Genomic DNA, 17,697 nt, shown 5'->3' on the forward strand with positions numbered 1-17,697 from the left:
TTCTTCTTTTCACAACGGAGAAACAGTAAGCTACTTTACCAAGTCGTTCGGTTTAATTTTTAATAATACTCTCTATGAACGTATTATTAGCCTAAATTCCAATAACTATAATAAAAATATTCAAATATGAAAGCCTATGATCAAAAGAAGGAAAAATCTTTTATAAAAATTTAAGCTCCAGGGGTATGAGCATGTGCAACCAAACGCTATGCGGGGATAAACGGTGTGAAATTTTTGTGAAGAAATTATATGTTATTTATGGATGGGTCCTAAGGGGTCGTCCATAATCCCTAATCCACCTGGTCATGTTCGGGAGAGGGACTAAACACCAAGCTCCAAAAAATATTTCCAAATTTTTGTATGGACAAAAGACCACGATGGGGAGGGGTTTGAAAATCTGGGAAAATTACCATGTGACTTATGAACAGCCCTGAGGATGCTACCGTTTGACGTGGTTGGTGGTCTAATAGCTACTGCTTCTGCTTTATAAGCAGAAGGTCATGGGTCATTGTTGCTTAAAAATAGAAGATCACCAGCAGTTATACACTGAGGATGCCTGTTAGTCCCAAGCAGTCATCTGGTTGGTTCCTTGTGTAAGTGCAGCTGATCTGGCGATACTGGAGTAGCAACTACGGGAGGGCATTCAAGCTCGAGAGCCCTATGGACCAATGCACGATAATGTGAGACAACATTTAGATTCCCGCTCCAGTCCACATTTTAGATTGCATTTAGGTCCCATAACAACTGGGCAAAATATCAGCTCGATGGGTGAAACTATATTTACGCGCCAGCCGTTCAAGGTTTGTATGGGATTTACTATGGGAAAACTTAATTTTGCAAAGAAAATTCGCCAGTGGTCGCCCATTGGCCTCTATAAAAATGCTGAACACGGGCTTCGATAGGTATTTTTACGATGATAAATATTGCTGAAGACCGCGAAACAATCCGACACCTATGAACCTGGTAGACCCTGCCTTCCTTAGTCGAGTGGTCAGAGTCCGCGGCTACAAAGCAAAGCCATGCTGAAGGTGCCTGGGTTTGATTCCCGGTCGGTCCAGGATCTTTTCGTTGTAGAAATTGCCTTGACTTCCCTGGGTATCATCGTACTTTCAACACGATAAATGAATGCGAAAATGGCAACTTTGGCAAAGAAAGCTCTCAGTCATTAACTGTGGAAGTGCTCATAAGTGTTGTTAGCTGAGAAGCAGGCTCTGTCCCATTGAGGGAGTAATGCTAAGAAGAAAAAGAAGAAGAACCGTCTAAAAGATTTCTTAGTAAATGTATTTGTTCATCAAGAATGATTTAAATAAGAGCCTCTTCCATTCTAAGGTTGGGCACTATAAGTTCCCGAACATTGATTTTTCTGGGACACCCTACCGAGCGCACAGATTCGGATGAACGCGTTGAAGCTGCATCGCCTCGTATGGATTTTGTTAGATAATAATCGACGACGACGGCGAACACCTGCCGAAATATTTGAGTGCGATTTTCGGCAACGGCTTCTATTTCACGTTCCTCAGATGAATCCATTAGATTTTGAACGAGGTGACCGGAGCCAGTTCACAGTTGACAATCGAAGGCACTGTTCGTTTCAGTTGCAGAGTGCCAAATTAGGCTTAATTGAGCAGCTATTACATTTAGACTAGTGTCAAGTGAGTTTTGCCGGATCAATATGAAAGTTGATGATTTCAAAAGAAATCATAAGTGAACCAATTTTGCCTTATGGTTAAAATTCCTAGATATTTTAGGGCTCACCTTTTCCATCTATAATGATCTCCCAACGGAATGCAGTTGTCGTGCTCTGCTTTTTAGTGGTATTAATGCAGCAAATACATTTTGGCAAAAGTAGACCTCAGGACACCTCGAAAGCGTCAAAACAGGAGGCCGAACGGAGGCAAGACGTGGAATTGACCAAAGAGACACAGATCGGCGATGCCAAGGTAGGTGTTATGAAACACTATTGGGGTGAATTGCTACGATTGATTCGTCTGCCGATGGTACAGTGAGGAACAGTTTGGATATTTTGGTACCATAATACAGTTTTGGGTGATTAACCATGTGTGCATTCCTATATGAAATTCATATAGCTTTCGACAACATGGCTTTCCATCTGTTTCTTTGCTTTTTAAATTTTCAAAAAAAAAGTCCTTGATCTGAATTTCATCGGATTTACTGAAACTTGATTTTATGTTTGTTTTTACAAGCTCCATGCTGTGTAAAAAGTGTCAGCTATTCATTTGAAGACTTGTTACCTTTATTTTGTGTACTTGTCTGCCTATACGAAAATAGCAAACATTGAAACTTTACCAACCTCTAATGAATATGATCTATATGATTGAAAACAAAAATTATTTGAGTTTCTGAAATAAGTCAGATTTGTTCTGATAAGTTTCATGAAGCACATTAATCATTTTGCAAAATCATATCGTGGAACTTTTATAGTTTTGGACCTTCTACTTTGGCATTTTTAATATACACGCTGAAATGTGAAAACTGTCTTAAACTTTTGAATTTGAAGCCATCCTATACGATACATATTGTGCATATGCATATGAACTCAGTAAATTGAAAAAAAAAACCTCCGGAGTGAATCGAAAGTGCCAAGAACAGGTGTGTCGAATCCACGTCCAATTCGCGGAATTGCTGTAACTAGGTACATGAGTATCATAAATTTAAGCTACGCTTGACTGATTATTTACGGTTTCGACCTTCAACCTGGCTTTATTTTCCATTTAATTTTGCTTGTTCACAAATGTAACATTTAGTTCAGGTTTCTTTGCTTCCTAGAAAAGCTCATAGTAACATACATACAGGCAGACAAAGTTTGGCGAATTTATGTGAGTGACGATAGGTATCAGGGACTTTTGAAAAACACAAACAAAATTATATGTCACAGATGAAGGAGCATTTTTTCAATCGAACAGATGTTCCATGGAAAATAATAGATAATTGTTTTATGATTTACATTTTCTTAATTTTTTGTTGTCCGTTATAAAAAAATGGTATTAGGTACTGCGCTGTGGATGCCCAAGCATGTTGAGGTTTGGTTTCAAAGTTTTAAGGGGAAGCTGCTTGTTGAGAAGTCGAGGAAGGAATATAAACTGGTGAGTTCGTTCCATGTTTCTGTTGCAAAAGAGTTAAATATGATAGTGAAGATGGTGATGACAGCGAAAGAGATAACATTTGTATCTGTTCAGCAAACATTGAATAGTTGATTATTTGCCAAATAAATCTTGATTGAAGTTTTGCATAATGCTTGAATGTAACATGCTTTATTTTTGTTTGTTCTTGACTTTTTGTTTGAAGACTGATAGATGATATTAAAGATTGATGTTGTATTATCACCATCATGCAAAATCTTTTAATTGTTCGTCATCAAAGGTGTTAATATATTGTGCGTTCAGTCATTTCTTTTTCAAATTCTCAATGGAATAATTGTTATTCACTACATTATGTTTGGGGTCTATGCAATCCATTAAAATATTGCGTTATTTTTGAATGACTCCTAGATTGAATTACAACAATCTTTTCAGATTTTCCAAACTTCCAGCGTATTCTCTTGGAAGTGTAGGGGACCCAAAGACTTTTATAAAAGCGAGTAACACGTCAACATTTCCTCCATACACAGAAAAAAAGACGTAAATTGTAATACCACATCGATTTAACAAAAAACATGTCAAATTTTGACCGGGAATTGAACCTTGGTCAAGCTAGTATGTTCAATATCTCTCGGTCGTCTCAACACTCTAAGGGGTCATCCAAAAATGACGTCCATCATTTAGGGGAGGGGGGGGGTCTATGAAAGTGTGACAGCGCGTGTATTAGGTATTGGAAAAAGCGTGACACAGGGGGGAGGGGGGGTCTAGGAATCCCGAAAAACGATGGACGTCATATTTGAACCGTCCCTAAGGGAACTGAGTTTAATCTGCTACAGGTCTTGCGTTACTACTGGAAATGGGTTTCCCGACATTTTCGCCAATAGAATACATTTTGAATGGAATATTGTTGTAGAATGGATGTGATCGAACTCACTTACGTCCGATTCTTGATACATAGCGAAACATTACGCTAAAGTTTATTATAAATTTAATGTAATGGGTACATTAATAATGTAGTTTTAATGCACAAGCACTTTTAAACATTCAGGTGTGTATAGTTGGGACATAGACACTTAACAATGAAGAAATTTCCACCGACCGCTCATTTAACGATCATTCCAAATTCGCTACGTTTCAAACTTCACAACCAGAGGCGCGCGCATCTATTTTCTTCGTGTTTGACGTTTCACACTCCCGCCATCTGCAACTGTATTTCGTGCAAGATGCTCACCAGATCACGGTAGTGTAGTGTAAGCTGGGCGATGGATTTTGGAGAAATTTGTTTTATTTTTTTTTTCTTTCTGGCGTTACGTCCCCACTGGGACAAAGCCTGCTTCTCAGCTTAGTGTTCACATGAGCACTTTCACAGTTATTAACTGAGAGCTTACTATGCCAATGACCATTTTTGCATGTGTATATCGTGTGGCAGGTACGAAGATACTTTATGCCCTGGGAAGTCGAGAAAATTTCCAACCCGAAAAGATCTTCGCCCGGTGGGTTCGAATCCACGACCCTCAGCTTGGTCTTGCTGAATAGCTGTGCGTTAACCACTACGGCTATCTGGGCCCCCAGATAACATTGATATATGAGCCATAACACAGTTCGACAAAAAAAGTCGGTCTGAAAGCACAGAGACCGAACACCCCGGGCATGAAAGTATAAAAATAAACGAAAATATTGCCGTTTTCAGAATGTGTGTATCTGTCCCAGGTCATTTTTTAAACATACCGTAATCCAGGGTAACATTGATCATTTTTTTGAATATTTCTTAAATATTTCGTTTGAAAATGCAAATGTTGCAAATTTTATATTTTTAAAACAAGTACTGTCACCCATAGCTCGTGACTTTATACTGCATTTTCTTTTTTGAATTAGCTTTTTGATTAAGCTGATATGGGGTAACATTGATTACCCATGTAAACAACGTTCGGTAATGTTAAAAATATCGTAACTTACTTAAACCATGACCCCTGAAGCCGAATATGAAGGCCAAACGCTTACAAGTCATTTACTTTACTAAAATACTAAAATTAAAAACACCTTGAACCACGGAACACCCCTAAAAGTAGGCAACTTCCTAAGGGAATTCTATGTTCCTTACAGTAATCCGTTAATGTTACCTAATTGAGCATACTTATGAAAGTTTTGACTACGGAATCGTTTTCAGCGATGCCATTTTTAGTAAGAATCGCATTTTCCTTGCTTATATCGTTTGCAGAACTTATGTGAGATATGAATCTTCGGTAGTGTCATTCTTACCCATTGAAATCATTGTTTCGAAAAGTTGACAAATTTACGCATAAGGTAAACGCATTTTTTGCAAAAATCTTCACTTTCATTAGCTTATGAATATGAGAAAGACAAACACCATTCATGATTTGGAAATGTTCCATCAATAAATGATGATACGATCTTTTTATGAGATGAGTCATTCCGATCAATGTTACCCCGCTGATCAATGATACCCCAGATTACGGTACTTGAACATTTTGCATTTTTTATATAAAAATCTAATCTAATCAATAACCCGACACAGTGTTTTTTTATTTAGGACAAGAGAATTCATGAGTCAAATTATGTTTCAAACTTGAAATTCAATATGAAGAGTTATACTAAGATTTGCATGGACTCCTCCCTCTTTTGTTCACCCTCCCTATTTTTGAAGTATTGCAAATGATGGAATATTTTATATAAATGGTTGAAATAAGCGATTTTAGTGATACTATAATCCACCAGCTATCTCTCCAGAAGTATCGTGGTTTATGAATAACCCCTTGACCATACTGTGAACCGACCATAAATTGCGTGTTCATTTTAATAAGTGGGGGGGGGGGGGTCTGTTCAAAGGTTACGGTTTATGCAAATAAAAATAAAAATTTGATGAGTTGACCATAAGGGGAAAGGGGATGCAAAATACCAAAAATATTACCACGTGGTTTATGGAGGATCCCTAGCAGGTTATTTTGTTTCTGGTTTGCTTTAATGAATTTAAAATCTAACAGGCTAACGAATTTTTCACTTCTTCTTCTTTCTGGCGTTACGTCCCCACTGGGACAGAGCCTGCTTCTCAGCTTAGTGTTTTTATGAGCACTTCCACAGTTATTAACTGAGAGCTTACTATGTCAATGACCATTTTTGCATGTGTATATCGTGTGGCAAGTACGAAGATACTTTATGCCCTGGGAAGTCGAGAAAATTTCCAACCCGAAAAGATCCTCGACCGGTGGTATTCGATCCCACGACCCTCAGCTTGGTCTTGCTGAATAGCTGCGCGTTTACCGCTACGGCTATCTGGGCCCCAATTTTTCACTTATTTCTATCAAATTATTTGCTAGTGTGATGGCTATATCATCTTTGTTTCATTTCTCATATATTTCATGCGTTATTTTTCCCTTCAAACTGTTGTTCGATGTCCTTAAAATCTTGATGTGCTCGCTTACCCTGCTCGTCTTAACTTCCAAGGTTTGAAGGAAATCTTGCAAGATGGCAAATCAAAGAATGCATTTTCAATGTAACATTAATGTCCAGTTTTTTATAGCTAGGATTTTTTATAGCACTGTTTTATAGCCTGGGTGCTTATCAAAACCCTTTTCACCCATGATTATTGATTATTGATCAGCTTGAAATCTGCAATTATTTTCCATTTAAAATCAGGATAATTAATCAAATACAAAATGTCTTGCACCACGTTATATTCCTCTTTATGTAAGTTTAAGGGTAAGCCACTGGAATACTGGAGTAAACATTTACATTGTGCAGTAACAAGGCTTTTAAAGACGATACACTTCCGTCTATAAAAAGACGCCCTTCAGTTGAATCGTGTTTGACCTCGAAAAGTTCAAACAGCCGGCAAAGATTCCTTAACTATGTTATTCCGGTGTGTTCATCGAACGTTGAGCAGAAATCATCGACCTTCGACCTATTTGCGATTCTTGTGCCTGTTTTTAACAGTTTTTCCTCCGTTAATTTGGATCCTAACAATTCAAAAAGGTTTGAAGGCAAATTAAGATCCTATGTTGAATTATCAAAGCTAGCTTGACCATTCAGGTCGGGATTATCAGCATGACCCGCAGACGTAAACGGTTGTGGATGATATGATGACTTGTTGCTATTGGAGGCATCGAGTCAATTAGCGGTAAGTCATCCTCGTGGTTATCAGGACAAGAAGTTCCTCCTCCTCAGCATCAATCAAAGTCAGATGGACTTTTTCTGGACTTTTTCTGGAAGAGTGCACGACGACCTTTTGAAACATTGAATTTCATTCCTTTCGCGCCATTTTACCCACTAATGAGGGCATTAGACACAAATAACAATGCATATGAGCCACATCAGGAGCTGATAATATCATAGGGACTGCAAGTGTTGACCGATGTTCCCTCTTGAGCAGCATTGAATGACAGCGAAGACAATGATTAATTGTAAACAAATGTTGATTTGTGGATCACTTACCAGTGGAGTGAAGTTTATTTGCTTGTACCTTGGCATGTAAAACCACAAATGTTACATAACCCAGTCAACATGAAATCGTATACGATAATGCATAAGAGTACAAAAGTGTGGGTTTTGTGGCCGTGCGGCTAGTGTCACCAAGGCATTTAGTAGCATCGTGCTAAGGAGTGTGGGTTCGATTCCCGCCTCAGGCCGAAAAACTTTTCGACAGGAATGTTTTCCGACTGTGCCAATGGGTGTTACATGCTAGTCCATTGTCTAGTGTGGTGCTTCCTTCAAAGGGCAAATAGCCCACTGGAAGCATTTACGTGTAGTGTCTTTTAAGCTTTGATAAAAAGTGGAGGCGATGCAAAATGTACGCATATCGCCTCCTCATTTGTACTCTTATATCCTATTATATAAAATCGTGTGTTTATTGGGAAGAGATTTCTAACCAAATCACACTTAGAGTTGTCCATATGCACCTTGCAATTAATACTTTGTTTTTTACTTGAATGAAGAAACATATCACGTCGTAAAATTATTTTTATAAGTAAAGGTATAAATCAACTCAACGGCCAAATGTATGGTGATGTTTGAGTTTTAGCTACCTACTCGAAAGAAGCAAGTTTGACAACAAAAACAATTCAACCGGCTTTTATAAATTTATCTTACCTGTAAATCGTTGGCCAGGAGGCACAAGTATTGTTTGTTTTACAATTAATCAATGTGAAATGTACTAATTTCCCATTGCTTCAATTTGAACATTGTTTATCCTTCAATGTTCAATAACCAGAACAAAGCAGTTTACGAGCACCATATTGATAGGATAGAAGGTATAGTTATCACACACGCATAGGATTAATTAAAAAATAGTTCAAAGTTCGTTGATCTGTCAGGGAACATTCATAAACCACGTGGACTTTTTTGGAAATCAAGAACCCTCTCCCCAGTCGTGGCCTTTTGACCATATACAAATTTAAAAAGCCACGTGGTTTATGGATAGCCCCTTAATATTAAATTCGATATTGTAAACATGAAACATAATAGCCAGCATCGTCGTTGGACATCGTCCTGTAGATGGGCAACATCGAGCCCGAAAGCGTTCGACGAAAAAGGTAAATGTTTAAATCCTTTATATGTTCGTAAGAACAATAAGTGTCGCGTCTTGTGAGTGTACTATAGTTCTTACGTTAGCACAAAATCTTAAAAATGAGCCAGCAAGAGCCCTTCATAAACCACGTGTTAATATTTTTGGTATTTTTTATTCCCTTTCCCTTGTGGTCAACGCTTCAATTTTGTAATCTTCATTTATACGAACCGTAACCTTTGATCAGACCCCCCCCCCTTAAAATGAACATCCAAATTTATGGACGGCTGCACAATATGGTCAAGGGGTTATTCATAAATCACGATATTTCTGGAGAGATAGCTGGAGGATTGTACTATCTCTTAAATCGCTTATTTCAACCATTTATATCAAAAATTCCATCATTTGCAATACTTTAAAAATAAGGAGGGTACAAAAAGGGGGGGGAGTCTATGCAAATTTTAGTACAACTCATAAAGGCTCTACGTGAATTGCTGATTCGTACTGATTCCATAGACACGAGACTTGGAAATTACGGCGATAATCTTCGTGAAATTAGCAAAAGCCTAAACGGATGTCAAAGACAATCGAAGCCAGATAATTGTTACCAACAACAATCCTCGTTTTTGCATAGCATCAATGAACTCTCTTTGGACGATACAATGGACGATCCAATCAATCGCTCTCGATCTTGTGATGATACATCATTCTTCGAGGTTTTAGACGAGATCAATAGTTCTATCTCGGGTCAACCTGATAAGTTTGTTGTTGGGAGTAGCAAACGAGTGCAGATAATAGAGAACCCAACCAGCAATGCTGGAACCAGTAGGAATACATCTCGAACAAATGTGTCTACCCCCGCTGCTCCCGACAAGCGATCGACTGTCCCTTCAAACAAACCTTCATCTTCTCAAATTACCGATGGAATCCAGAATCCGACTGAGTCTACTGTTGACAAGATTGTTACTTTTAGCGCAAGCTCGCTGAACAATTGTGGCAATCATCGTGATTACTCGTCCAAACCGCCTTCAATTCCACTGAAAGTTGCAAAAACCACTCAGCTATCCAATGAATCAGAATCATTTTATGTGACACCATTTGCACCGGATAAAACCGAAGAGGAAGTGAAGCTCTATGTATGCGAGATTTCAAATACTCACTCGTCATTATTAAATGTGATTAAGCTCGTTCCAGGCGGGAAAACTGCCGATGACCTTTCAAAGTAACGGTTAGTAAATCGATTTCGAACGTGGTCGGCGATCCGTGGTATTGGCCTGAGGGAATATCTGTCCGTACTTTCGTGCCAAATCCAAAAACGGAGTTTTTTCCCGCCTTCCCAGGACTTAGTGAACACCAATTTATATCACCCGTATCCAGTTTTACCGGAACAAGCGACGTTCCCTGTTTCGTCAGGTGAGCGTTTGAATAGTATATGTCCCGCCGAAGCCGGGAAAGACACTACACCCTTTCTGAATGGAGAATCCAACTTTAAGTATTTTGAACGTGCTGTTGTTCAAAACCGACAAAACAACACAGTACCAAAAAATAATGTGATTTACGTCTTTTGGGATGCACATAAAAGAAGCGAGCCGTATGACGTGAATTTGTGTTCAATTTCAAATACGTTAGTGTCTGATTCGTGAAATGTCGATCACAGTACCGTCATATTCGTGTCCTTTAACATGTAAAATTACATTTTTTGTTCAATACGTCTTCAAGGACACGTTTTTGTGTCGTTCCATCACTTACATCAAGTGTCATTCAGTCATAACCAGAATTACGTCCAGAGTAATTTTCATTATTTTTAAGAGTGAATGACTGCATCTACACTTCAAACGAATGTCCAGCTATGAATATTATACAACCTGGTTGCCACACCGATTATCCTTCTGTTGTATTCACACCTTCCGTTGATCCTGAAGACATTAGTGCGTACCACTTAGCCATTCGTCCTGTTTGTCAGGTAAGCTCTACAGTGGTATATGTCCTGCCGTAGCCAGGGTCGATACTGCGCCAAATTTGAATGGAGGTTCCTATCCGCAGCTCAACCACTCCGTTAGTCCTGCAATCGACCGTACGCCATCCGATGAAACCCGTGATTCCCGTGTATACCACTTAGCCGCGCTTCCTGTTTTATCAGGTAAGTCTGACAGTGGTATATGTCTTGCCGTAGCTAGCGATGATGCCGCACCAAATTTGAATGGAGATTCACATTTACAGCCCATCAACCGTTCTGCCACTTCCATCACCCAATCCGGCGGCCATTCTGAAGACTCGGAAGACATCCGTGCATACCACTCTGAACACCTTCCTGCTTCGTCAGGTAAGTCGAACAGTGGTATATGTCTTGCCGAAGCAAGACAGAATACTGCACCCAATCTGAACGGAATTCCTCTTCTTCAGCTCAACGACGACGATTCTACTTCTCCTACTATTGATCCCGGATCTACTTCAAGTTGTCGCGTGTCATCCAACAAAGTTATTCTGGAGATGTACTACCAAAATGTCGGCGGGATGAACACAACTTTGGCTGATTACTCTTTAGCCTGCTGCGATACTAGCTACGATATGATCGCATTGGTTGAAACATGGCTCAATGACAAAACACTCTCTCAACAAATTTTTGGTCCTAGCTATTCCGTACATCGATGTGACCGTTCATCCTCCAATGGACCGATGCACGAGTTCACTAATTTGACGTTTTAGCGGTGCCGAATTCACTCGTTGCCATGGTCACGTAAATAACACGGCACCGCTCAAACGTCAGATAGTGAACTCGTGCATCGGTCCATAGTTTCAAACGTTCAGGAGGTGGAGTTATTCTAGCAGTTAGCATCATTTTCCCTCCTTCTGGCATCGGAGTTGAGCAACTTTGGGTTGCTATTACATTCGCAGGATGGACCTTGTACGTATGCGTAGTTTACTTTCCGCCCGACCGTATCCATGACTCCGAACTTATCGATGCTCATCTAGATTCGCTCACCTGGGTATTCAATGAAATGGGCATCAATGACAGTATCATGATAATAGGTGACTTTAATATTCCGTCAATAGAGTGGAAGCTAAACAGTTCAGGCTTTTTGCATCTCGATTCTAATCGATCTGTTGTTCACAAACTTTCCTGTAAAATACTTGACGGTTACAGCACTGCCGGTTTGGCGCAAATCAACGGAGTGACAAATAGTAACGGCCGAATGTTGGACCTCGTCTTTGTCAGTAACGAACTTTTGCATATCTCTGACGTCTTTGAAGCCCCAGCGCCATTGGTGAAGACTAGCAGGCATCATCCTCATCTACAACTCGCTCTCAAGGCATTTATGCAGAGCTCAACTGCAACGGTGGAAGAAATCTATTACGACTATAACAGAGCCGACTATCGATCCATGAATGAATTTCTGGCCAGTATCAACTGGAACGAACTACTGTTTGTTTGCGACGCAAATGCTGCGACTGTTCGTTTCTCAAATGTCGTTCTATATTCGATTGATCAATTCGTCCCTATTAAGATCGTGAAGCGATCTAATCATCCAGCTTGGTTCAATTCTGCTTTGAGGAGATTAAAAACTAAGAAATGGCATGCCCTAACGGTTTACACAAAACACCGAAATGCCCGTAACAAACGTCGCTATGTTACAATCAATGGCATTTATAAACGTCTCAACAAAAGGCTTTATCTCGCTTATCAAACAGGAATCGAGGAAAAACTTAAAATTAACCCCAAAAATTTCTGGCAGCATGTGAACAAACAACGCAAAGAAGATGGTCTTCCGTCTACCATGGTGTGTAACAACGTGAAAGCGTCCTCTGTCGGAGACATTGCAGAATTGTTTCGCCTACACTTTCAAAGCGTATTCGTTGCTGAACACCTTCCCGATCTCAATATCCTAAATGCGGCTTCCACTGTTCCTCAAGATCCTGCTTTCGAACAAATATCTCCTATTTCCACTAAAATGGTTGAGTCTACTGGAAATCATCTAAAGATATCAACGAGTCCTGGTCCAGATGGGATTCCTTCAATTGTAATCCGTAAATGCATATCATCGATAGCATTACCTTTAGCAACGATTTTCAATCAATCGTTGTTAAGCGGTGTATTATCCAAGAATTGGAAAACATCTTATGTATTTCCTGTTTTTAAAAAAGGAGACAAAAGAGTTATATCGAACTATCGTGGAATCGCCTCCTTAAGTGCCGCCTCTAAACTGTTTGAAAAGCTGGTTTTAGAATACATGATGCATCATTGCTCCAATTTGATTGCCGAAGAACAACACGGTTTTACACCGAAACGATCAACGATGAGTAACTTAGTTCTCTACACTAACTCGATTCTCCGTGAAATGGAGAGCGGAAACCAAACTGATGCCATTTATACAGACTTTTCAGCCGCTTTCGATAAAGTAAACCATAAAATTGCAGTAGCTAAGCTTAATCGTCTCGGCTTCAACGGTTTCTTCCTTGCATGGATCAAATCGTACCTCACGGATCGATCCATGTCTGTTAAAATAGGAACGCAACTCTCATCTTTGTTTACCGTGACATCAAGAGTCCCACAAGGAAGTTATCTTGGGCCGCTGATTTTCTTGTTGTACCTCAACGACGTGAATCTTCTTCTGAGCTGTTACAAACTGTCATTCGCTGATGATTTCAAACTCTATTTAACTATTAAGACTGAAGCTGATGCAGACTTTCTTCAAGATCAACTCAACATTTTTTCGGATTGGTGCACTTCAAATAGAATGATTTTAAATTCTTCAAAATGCTCAGTTATAACATTTACGCGCAAACAGAATCCCATTATCAGTATCGGTACATGGTACCGTAATCTGTCGTAAGAGATCTGGGAGTTCTATTAGACTCGAAACTTTCTTTCAAAGATCATATTTCTTATGTGACCACAAAAGCTTCAGCTCAATTAGGTTTTATTTTCCGTATTACTAAACAGTTTAAAGATGTGTATTGTCTGAAAACTTTATACTGTTCCTTAGTTCGCTCAATCCTTGAATATGGGTCGGTTGTCTGGTCTCCTTTTTATAAAAATGGTGTCGACAGGATTGAATCAGTTCAAAGAAAATTTTTAAGATTCGCTTTAGGATTATTACCTTGGAATGACCCGCTGAACCTCCCGAACCACGAAGATCGCTGTAAACTAATAAACCTAGATCTCCTTGAAGTGCGACGAAATGTATCGAAAGCGACATTTATCGCTGACCTGCTGACTTCTCGTATAAACTGTGCCAATTTGCTGTGCCAATTGAACATCAACATCCGTAGTCGAATTTTGCGCACCATCGACTTTCTTCGCGTACCGGGATCGAGAACTAATTACTGTTATAATTCTCCTTTAGCTAGTATGTGTCGTGTTTTCAAAAAGTGTTATAATGTGTTTGATTTTAATTTGACTAGATCTACTATTAAGAAAAGAATTAAGCAATTATTGTGTTATTTATTTATGTTATTCGTAAGATTTTAATGTTATTTAACAGATATTTGTTTATTAGTTTTAAGTCAATTGTATCATTTGGATTTGTTAATCTGTTGATGCGAAAAGATGAGAAGGTTTTATGCCTATTTGAGAGAGAGTTCATTTTTAAGCTCAACTCAAACGGGCTTTTCCCTACTCCTAAAATAAAATAAAAAAAAAACTCTTCATATTGAATTTAAAGTTTCAAACATAATATGGCACATGACTTCTGCTGTCCTGAAAATAAAACACTGTGTCCGGTTATTGATTAGATTAGATTTTTATATAAAAAATGCAAAATGTTCAAGTATATTTTAAAAATGACCTGGGGCAGACATGAACATTGTAAAAACGCCATTATTTTCGTTTATTTTTGTACTTTCAAGCCCGGGGTAACCGATCTCTGTGCATTCAGATCGACTTTTTTTTGTCGAACAGTGTAATTGTATCTCTTTTATTCGCCTGCAATAACACAATACGCATGAGTTTTATCGTTCGTGGAATAAAACGAGTCACGGAAGAGAAAAGGAAGGCACACACCACCCTATGTTTGGTGCAGACCACTTTTAATATTCGCTGGCACTCTGTCATTCTGATCAAGGAACATAACTGATTTAAACAAAACATAAATCACCTGAATGACTTGATATTGGAATCGTATGTGAGAGTTACTGTTCTTGAACGCTCTTTTGTCACGTACACGGAGAAATCAGATCAACCAAAAAAAAAATCTTTTAGGTCAAAGGGGGCCTTCCTTAGCTGAGTGGTTAGAGTCCGCGACTACAAAGCAAAGCCATGCTGAAGGTAACAAAGCAAAGCCATGCGACAAAGTGAATATCAACATTCATAGGGCTCACCGATTGCGTTGTGCCATGAACTGTTATGGTTCACGAATTATTACACTCTCTGAATATGAGTCATTAGGCTCATTTGGATTAAAATCCAAACTCTGATTCGACACCTCCACCCTCATGTAACGAATTGTAAAAAGTATTCAACTTCCTTCCTCTGCGTACCACATGACACAAAACAAACTAAAGTTCAAGAAAAAAAATAATCTGAAAAGCTGTTACTCTTTTAACAGAACAAAACCTAACGTGCCGTTTGATCCCCTCCTCTCCCTAATTGTGTTATGTAATATTTAAACAACCCCATGAGCTTGAGCATGAGCATAGATGACCGTACAATTCGTAGTTGCTACTCCGTGATTGACCAGCACAATCGAAGTTGCACAGGGAATTTATGAATGGGGCTTGGGATTAGCTTACCATTTTTCAATGTGCACAAATCGAGAGCACAAAAGTCAATAACGGCGCCGGCCACGTCCTTACGGTCATCGGGGAAGGGAAAGAATGTTAGTTAGACAACCGTTGTTACTAGAGACCGAGTACCTCTGCATCTCCAGAGTTGTCATGGGTTAGTGGAATAAGGTAAAGATCTGGGAGTCACCAATGGTTGGTGATGCGATCCATGATATAATCACGCCTAATCGGATTCACGATATAATTCGATAAACGCATTGTACCCCGAACAGGAACGAAAAAGTATTCCACACATTCACGTTACGGGTCAAAAAGCTTATGTTTAAGCCACTGTAAACCTTTTTTTTCAGGTATACGGTTTGATTCACAACAAATCTGAGGATAAGGACGCCGTCCAGGAAAAAGAAGATATTCATTCGAAGATCCTTACCATGTTCGACAACGTACAGCAGAAGATTGTAAACCTTTTCAACGTAAGCTCCATTGGAAATCAAATCCTTAAGCGTTTTGCCCTTATTGTGAATTTCTTTCTAACTGATTTCCAGCCTGGAGCCGTTGTAGACAAGGCAACAGCCAAAGACTACGAGACAAACCCAATTGAAGACTATGAAGCCCTCCGACTGGGGATTGTCAACGCGGTTGACTTTTTTGCCAAGCAAATCAACAATGCTTTAAACGTATGTCCCATGAGACGAATCACAAGATAAATTACTATCAATGATTTTTTTTTATGATTTCAGAAACCACGAGAACTGTTCCGGAAGGCCAATAAGAAGTTTACGAAAACACTCAACGACTATGGTACCAAGCTGATCGGGTTGGAATAAGGTTTTTCGAACAACATCGAGTACAAGTTTCATTTATTTTACTTATCTCTGAGAGTTACCATGTAAATACAGGTTGTGCTACTTTGGAATGCTTGCTTCGACATCGAGAGTCGGATACTATATTTATAAATAGTACTATTAGGTAAAATCAATTCTATCATAAGGTATTATAATCTAAACGAGAACTAACGAAGGCTAGGTCAGAGATTTCCGATCACTGGATTCATTTGTAAATACATTTTCTTTTTGATCAATTTGTTTGTTCTACTTCCGTTGCGTCCATAACTCCCTAAGCTTGACCTAGCGTTCCATAAATTAACAATACTAACTTAATCTCGGGCTTTTGTTTAAAATACAAACAACTATCTTCGTGTTTTTTTGGCACAGCATCTCCTTAATCTAAGGATTCGATTTCGGCATCTCAGCATCTCGGCGTAACCTACAATAGTGTGTAAAATAGTAGTAATTTGTAACATATACGAGTATAATCAAATCCATCGCTCATCTTCGTTGTGATCGTAGGGTGCATTGTTTCGTCGGGTTGTGCACTTCTAATTAGTTGGCATTTTTTGTTTTTGAATCTCGATACGTACAAATATAGTCATCGAGACTAGATTCAATATCAATCGTCCAGGTAGGTTCCGGTGCTGTTCCGATTAAGGGTGGTGTCCACCGAGGGCGAGTAGGATTTGTAGGTTTTTGACGAACGTTTGTGCTTCACCGTGCAGAAAAGTAACATTGACGATATCAGACCAAATAGCTGCAAAAAACGTAATATAGAGAAGTTATTAGAAATGTACAATGACGTAAATTAGAAAGGCCCAATAAATGCGTAATGAATTTCGATTATTGTTTGGGTCAAAAGATATTCGTAATTTCGTGAAAGTGACGCGATACATAAAACTATGCCATCGACACGAAAGGCAGGAAATTCTCGGAATGCCGCATAATTTGACAATTACGGACAAATTGTTACGGCAATTTCAGAAAATCGTAGTGTTCTGCTTTTGAAAATGTTTTTTGTTTTGGATTGAAGCTTCCTCCAACAATTTATGAGGTATTTGTGTTAACTATGTGTTTCTTGCTAATTTCCCCTTTTTCTTCAAATTTTATTTAACATTTAAATTGTAAAAGTTCTTTAGCATTGTCCATCGTCAAGCACAATTTGAACATTTTGTACTCTTTCACTCAATAGCAGAACGTAAATAATACATGACCCCTTCTTGCATTTATAGTACTGCAAAATTCAAACTGTTGAAGGATAAACCTCAATTTTTCAATTTTTGAGAAAAAAAAAATGATCAAAAGTATGCTGCACATATGGGAAAAGTAGGCATTCAGAAAATAACGCTCAAATTTTGAAATTAGTTTTCTCACACAAATGTTCATAATATTCTAGTACAGATCAAATTCATTTAACACTACTACACTGATAACTCATTATGCTTATATTGATCAGTAAAAATATAAACTTGAATATAGTTCATGTTTTGCAGTTGCTGTGAGGATTGACAGTTCAAGCCTTCGTTAT

General features: G+C 38.7%; 2 protein-coding genes across 16 annotated transcripts in view; one reads left to right on the top strand and one right to left on the bottom strand.

The window, feature by feature from the left end:
• The first annotated feature begins 1,525 nt into the window (after positions 1 to 1,525).
• Positions 1,526 to 16,308, top strand: LOC5572895. 2 transcript variants are annotated; one of them, XM_021840539.1, is made up of 5 exons: positions 1,526 to 1,652; positions 1,749 to 1,940; positions 15,690 to 15,812; positions 15,885 to 16,016; positions 16,080 to 16,308. In XM_021840539.1, the coding sequence occupies exons 2-5, from the start codon at positions 1,770 to 1,772 to the stop codon at positions 16,164 to 16,166; spliced, it is 513 nt and encodes a 170-aa protein (XP_021696231.1). In that variant the 5' UTR covers positions 1,526 to 1,652; positions 1,749 to 1,769; the 3' UTR covers positions 16,167 to 16,308. The 2 variants fall into 2 exon arrangements, with proteins under 2 accessions (XP_021696231.1, XP_021696230.1); XM_021840538.1 differs by having other exon boundaries at positions 1,528 to 1,652; positions 1,740 to 1,940.
• The window catches only part of LOC5572896 (tetraspanin-9), a 62,410-nt gene continuing 60,895 nt past the window's right edge, over positions 16,183 to 17,697 (bottom strand). For 13 of the 14 annotated variants that reach the window (XM_021840534.1, XM_021840536.1, XM_021840533.1 and 10 more), the window contains exon 8: positions 16,183 to 16,926. In XM_021840534.1, the coding sequence (XP_021696226.1) occupies positions 16,789 to 16,926 (138 nt within the window). In that variant the 3' untranslated portion in view covers positions 16,183 to 16,788. The remainder of the gene's footprint in view (positions 16,927 to 17,697) is intronic. The other variant, XM_001654200.2, reaches the window with a different exon arrangement.

The sequence above is a fragment of the Aedes aegypti genome, chromosome 2, assembly GCF_002204515.2.
Source record: "Aedes aegypti strain LVP_AGWG chromosome 2, AaegL5.0 Primary Assembly, whole genome shotgun sequence".
Classification (NCBI taxonomy): domain Eukaryota; kingdom Metazoa; phylum Arthropoda; class Insecta; order Diptera; family Culicidae; genus Aedes; species Aedes aegypti.

Bases quoted from the DNA above. Each gene is read 5' to 3' on its own strand.
- LOC5572895 (XM_021840539.1), top strand. From the start codon at position 1,770: ATGATCTCCCAACGGAATGCAGTTGTCGTGCTCTGCTTTTTAGTGGTA. The intron at 1,941-15,689 runs GTAGGTGTTATG...CTTTTTTTTCAG, and splicing joins CACAGATCGGCGATGCCAAG to GTATACGGTTTGATTCACAA. The intron at 16,017-16,079 runs GTATGTCCCATG...TTATGATTTCAG, and splicing joins AAATCAACAATGCTTTAAAC to AAACCACGAGAACTGTTCCG.